Source organism: Lactuca sativa, chromosome 3 (assembly GCF_002870075.4).
Source record: "Lactuca sativa cultivar Salinas chromosome 3, Lsat_Salinas_v11, whole genome shotgun sequence".
Lineage (NCBI taxonomy): Eukaryota > Viridiplantae > Streptophyta > Magnoliopsida > Asterales > Asteraceae > Lactuca > Lactuca sativa.
The window spans coordinates 125,000,393-125,005,804 of NC_056625.2; the positions used below are offsets into that span (position 1 = coordinate 125,000,393).

Here is a 5,412-nt window from a genome sequence, read left to right on the forward strand (position 1 = left end):
TATATTGTAAAGATTTTAAATATATTATTGTTCCTGCGCAATGCAATCGAGTGCATTTGGCTAGTGTATATATATAAAACAAAGGTATGTGTCTATTTTATTAAACTCAAGAAACGGCATTAGATTCATTAGTGCGAAATTGAATCTTTTAAAGAAATATGTACTCTAACATATATCTTTTTAAGGTTGTCACACACTGAGCTTATATTAATTATATTCATAAATACAAATCATTTTTTTAAACAAAAAAGAAGAATCTTTATTAATTTGATATGAATAAATTGATATCGTGAATAAAAATCCACAAAGTAATCTTTTCTCCCACTCATTATTGCCTTTAAGTAGCTTTTCGACCTTTGCTTAACCAGTCATTAAGATCTCTCTCTCTTGTTAACATCACGAAACCCTAGCAACAAGAACAAAATATAACAGAAGGGGGAAGATGGGAAGAGGAAAGATTGCAATAAGGAGAATAGACAACTCAACCAGTAGGCAAGTGACGTTCTCAAAGAGACGGAATGGGTTACTGAAGAAAGCAAAAGAGTTGGCCATTTTATGTGACGCTGAAGTTGGAGTCATCATCTTCTCCAGTACCAATAAGCTCTATGAATTCTCAAGTGCAAGGTTTAACATAAATTTCAATATCATTTTCTACATTTTTTTTTCTTTTGATATCATAATCTATCTTTTTTTAGCAACTCCATAATCTCCATTACAACTAAAACCAATTCCTAAGGATACAGATAGATTATAGATAGATATAATATATGGTGGTTGATTTGAAATTACTCTAGTTTGAAAGCATCGATCAAGTTAACTGCAATTACCAGAGATGCATCATCTATTAGCCAGGTTGATTTTCTCTTTTTTATGAACAAAAATCTGATGAACATCTTATAAGCATTCTTACCATAAAGATAAAGATGTTACTATTTCATGAGAAAGATTTATAAGTTTAAATAATATGATACCTAGGACAACTCTATTTAAAGATACTAAATTACTAATAATTTCATATATTTATGTTTTTCCCTTTATACACATTTTGATTACTATTTTTCATTTTCATTTGATCTTCATGATCGAAACAGAGTTATGGTACTTATAATTATGATTTTGCATTGAAGTTTAGGCTTTTATCCTGGAGGCTATAATCTCTCTATATATATCATGACATAAAAAAGACTTTGTAGTTGCTAACCAATAATTTATTTTTATATTTTGTCTACAATTCAGCATGAAATCAGTGATTCAACGCTACAATAAATCAAAAGAAGAAAACAGTCAACTTGTGAATTCGATGTCAGACGTCAAGGTACGTAATGAGATATCTTAATATTAATATTTGAATCAATAAATCAATAAAAAGGGAAAGTGAAGTATAACTACTAATTAAGGTACTTAAGTTGAATGTTTCAACAAAACCCTAATTTTTTTTTTTCGAATACACAAATGTAATTTACTTTTAATTATATCTTTAAGACGAAATTTGAACTTTTAACCTAAAATAGATCGGACAACACCTAGTAAAGAAGCACATTGAGTGTTTCATAACACCTTATAATATTCATGAAATCCTTCCGCCATAAGAAAAACGAACTATTTTTCAATGGAATTATATGATCTTCAAGTTGTGTGCATCTTTGGTCTCTCATCTTTGCCAGCCCATGTACCTTTTACAGAAAACTTCTTCGCTTGTTGGGTAATTAAAATTATATTATTATGATTTATTGAATATTAATATAATATTATAAATCTAAACTAAGATAAAACTTAATCATGGATATATATAGTAAGCATTAATAGTTTCCTTGGCTATGAGATTAAAATATGTGATCCAAATTTGACACCAACTTTAATTGCTTTGAGTATCTAAAGTTTCCCAATTAAGTAGCTAGTGGGAATAATGATAGTTAAACTTGATTGAATGTGAAGTGATTAGCTTTTTTAATCTCAACACATATCCTCTGACATGTGTGCAAGGAAACAAGGTGCATACTTAATTATTCATGACACTTGCAAAAGTATGTTCGTAACGTTCTAATGGGTATAAGTGAAAGGGCACAGATTCTTTTGACCGAATTTCCTCATCATCTAGCTAGACATATAGTTCCATTGATAGGTAGTTTGTTTTTCTTGTTCCGGTGGCATTCAAGGAATATTCAGAAAGCTCAAATATAAGAACAAAATTATTCAATATAGACCATGAAACTTAATATTAACTCTCATAATCTTAATGGAAAATTTAAAATGTACATATATTATATCACTTATGTTAATTCTTTATATTTCATAAGCTCGAAACTCAACTCGATTAAATAACACGACTCAAGCCGTAATTTCAAGTTTGGGCTCAAACTCGGTAAAGTAGTTGACACCTTTGAGCTTGTTTCGTCTCGACTTGATTAGTTATAAAAAATAAATATTACACTAAATTGCAATAAGAAAATATGATTAAGCTCATGAGTTTGACTCCGCTCGGTCAATTATGTAAATTTTAATAAAATGAAGGGTAAAAATGTAAATATAACTAACCTCGATTAAGCTCAGAAGCCGATCTACGGGCTCGACTCGATAATATACTCGAGTAGCGTGACTCGATAATCGAACCGATTCAATTTCGAGTTGGTCTCGAGTATTTTACGTGTTGGCTCGGCTCAATTACATCCCCTAATTTCATATCTTGAGTGATACTTTTATTGCAAATAAGTGTGCTCATCTTTTTAGCTAATTTGCTCATACATTTGATGGGTCTATATATTAACTCAAAGCATGATTGTTAGTTTTGCCAAATGGAGGTCGCAATATTGAAGCAACAGTTGCAGAATTTGCATGAAGCTCATAGGTAAACAAATGAAAGCAACAAAACATGTCCAACATTATAATGATAATTAAATTAATAAACCATTTGTTATGTTGTGTGTTACAAACGTTTTATGTATGATTTGCCGTTTTGATATTATTAGGCAACTTATGGGAGAGGAACTCTGTGGTTTGGGAGTTGAAGACCTGCAAAAACTCGAGAACCAATTAGAAATAAGCTTGCAAGGTATTCGAATGAAAAAGGTAATTAATAAGAGTTGGTCAATATACTTACTCAAGAATACACATTCGTGGAGATGATTTCTTTTTGAACTTGTTCATTGGAAAAAATATATATTGAATAAGTTAATTTCATCCTGCTGAATTCATGTACATATTTTGATTTCGCTTTTTTGTCTAAATTTCCTGAAAAGACCGTCTTTAATATAACTTGCAGGAAGAGATTCTAACCAATGAGATAGAAGATCTCACGAGAAAGGTCTTTGTTCTAGTGCTCTTATAAACATCTATATAAATTAATGCGTATAAGAAAAGGTCACGATCTATATGGAACAAAGAATTAAGAAACTATGTTCTTATTTAATGAAATTAATTAACTATTATTTCTCTACAATAAATTAGAATGTATTAGTCAAGTAATTTTATCGATATCATATCTTAACAACCTATGCTTCAAATAAAAAAAAAAAGAATTTTGTGGACTAAAATATAGATCTTGCAAAAAAAAGTTCTTACACAACCAAAAATTAGAAGTTTTTGGAATATTAAATATTGGTATTAATGAGAATTTTCCCTTGTATAGGGGAGCCAAATACATCAACAAAACATCGAACTCTACAAGAAGGTAATCATAATTTATCAATTTTATGACATAATCACACTTATTCTCTGATTATTTTTCATGAAAATATTATTCAATCAATATATATTTATGAAAGAAAGATATTTGTATCAGATTCATGAAGCAAGAGCATATGCCGCTAACTATGATGAATATAGTTCAATGCATGAAACTCCATTGTTATCCAAGCATGTAGCTCCACCAATCAGCAGCTACGCCAACTTGAGCATTGGAGGAGTCTTTACATACGGATAAACTTATAATGTGATGTTTCCATTTCTTGACACAAGCTTTCCCTTTTAATGGGATGTTTTCATTTCTTGAAATGAATGAAAGATCGATGCAAGCAAATAATCATTTTTGTGATTCAATACCTTTTTTTCAATGGCATTTCAAAATTCTCGCCTTTGATTATCGTATGATGGGTCATTTTTTACTCATTTATACATATAACAATATGCAAACTATATATATGGGCATGCTACGTGCAATTGTTCCCATGTAATTAAATTTTTTCTTCCGTTCCTTTTATGGCTTTTTTTTCAGTTTCTTTTTGTAATATTTTGGTTCCATATATTTGCATGCAAATGAATTAATATGATAAATTAATTGGAAGTTATTAATTTAAGGTAACTATAAAGCTTATGATAGAAGAATAGAAGCCTTGTGGCACATTAGTCGAAGTACGTAGAAGGTGCCGATCTATATATACACCATACACGTCCCTTTAGGTGAGGACCACAAGTTATTATTTAGAAGCGTCAGCTTTCTAAGATTACGCACTAAAATCGTCATCTGAATTGTTCAGCAAAGGTGATGCAAGCAACAGTGTGTTTCTTTTAGGCCCCATATGCGTGATATTCATGATCCACTTATTTATCGTTTTTGTTCTCGACTTGGGTTCATCCAATGTTTAATATATCGAGTACTCTTTTAATTTGTTTTAGATCTCTGAGGTTTTTCCATTTTTGTTGTTAGACTACCGAAACCATAAATATTACTATTATGGTTCATGTGGAATATATTATCACAATATCACCATGGCTATTTATAAATTCGAGAAAATTAGCCAAATATGAATTTAATTAACTTTATGTTGGAGATTAAATTGTATTAATGTTATCATAATCAACATTCCAATAAATTACAAGAAGTGAATAAATAAATAATTTGGAAATACCATATAACCCTTTGGGTAAAAATAAAATTGTTAAGTGAAAGAGTCTCCTATTTGACCTTCAGCCGTTTGGCAGACATAAAACATAGGGTGATACCCATATTAGTTTCGCCTTCATTTTTATCATGGCCCAGTCTTGTCAAAGTTTTTTTGCTTGGTATTATTGACATTGTTAGGTCAAATTAATTAATAATATTTATATTCCATAAATTCTTAAGTTAATATAGCATAAAGTCATTTGGCAAAATACTTTAAAATTTATCTTTCGTGTTCTTAATAGGTATAGCCGATCATTCGGATCATGTGAACCAATTAAAGAGATGATATGAACCAATTAAATTGATTATGTTCTTATTTTTTTGATTTGCAATATTACTTTCGGTATGAAATTGTTTATTGTTTTTGAGAGTGCTTAAACCCAAGAAAAAGTCGCATATTGAGTTCTTACAAAGCTCAATTCATAAACTATTTAGCTGCAAAAATGTTATATTAAACCGCTAATTATTAAATGTTGATATTACATAATGCTGTGGGCTAGAATTACTTTGCTTTAGCGATAATGCAATATGCA

General features: G+C 29.8%; 1 protein-coding gene across 1 annotated transcript; it reads left to right on the forward strand.

Annotated features, from left to right (window-relative positions):
- Positions 1–383: 383 nt before the first annotated feature.
- LOC111902710 (MADS-box transcription factor 23) lies at positions 384–4,524 on the forward strand. The gene is made up of 7 exons (XM_023898522.3): positions 384–624; positions 1,237–1,315; positions 2,784–2,845; positions 2,967–3,066; positions 3,260–3,301; positions 3,626–3,667; positions 3,779–4,524. Exons 1-7 carry the CDS (start codon positions 443–445, stop codon positions 3,917–3,919), a joined length of 648 nt encoding a protein of 215 aa, XP_023754290.1. The 5' UTR covers positions 384–442; the 3' UTR covers positions 3,920–4,524.
- Positions 4,525–5,412: the final 888 nt, after the last annotated feature.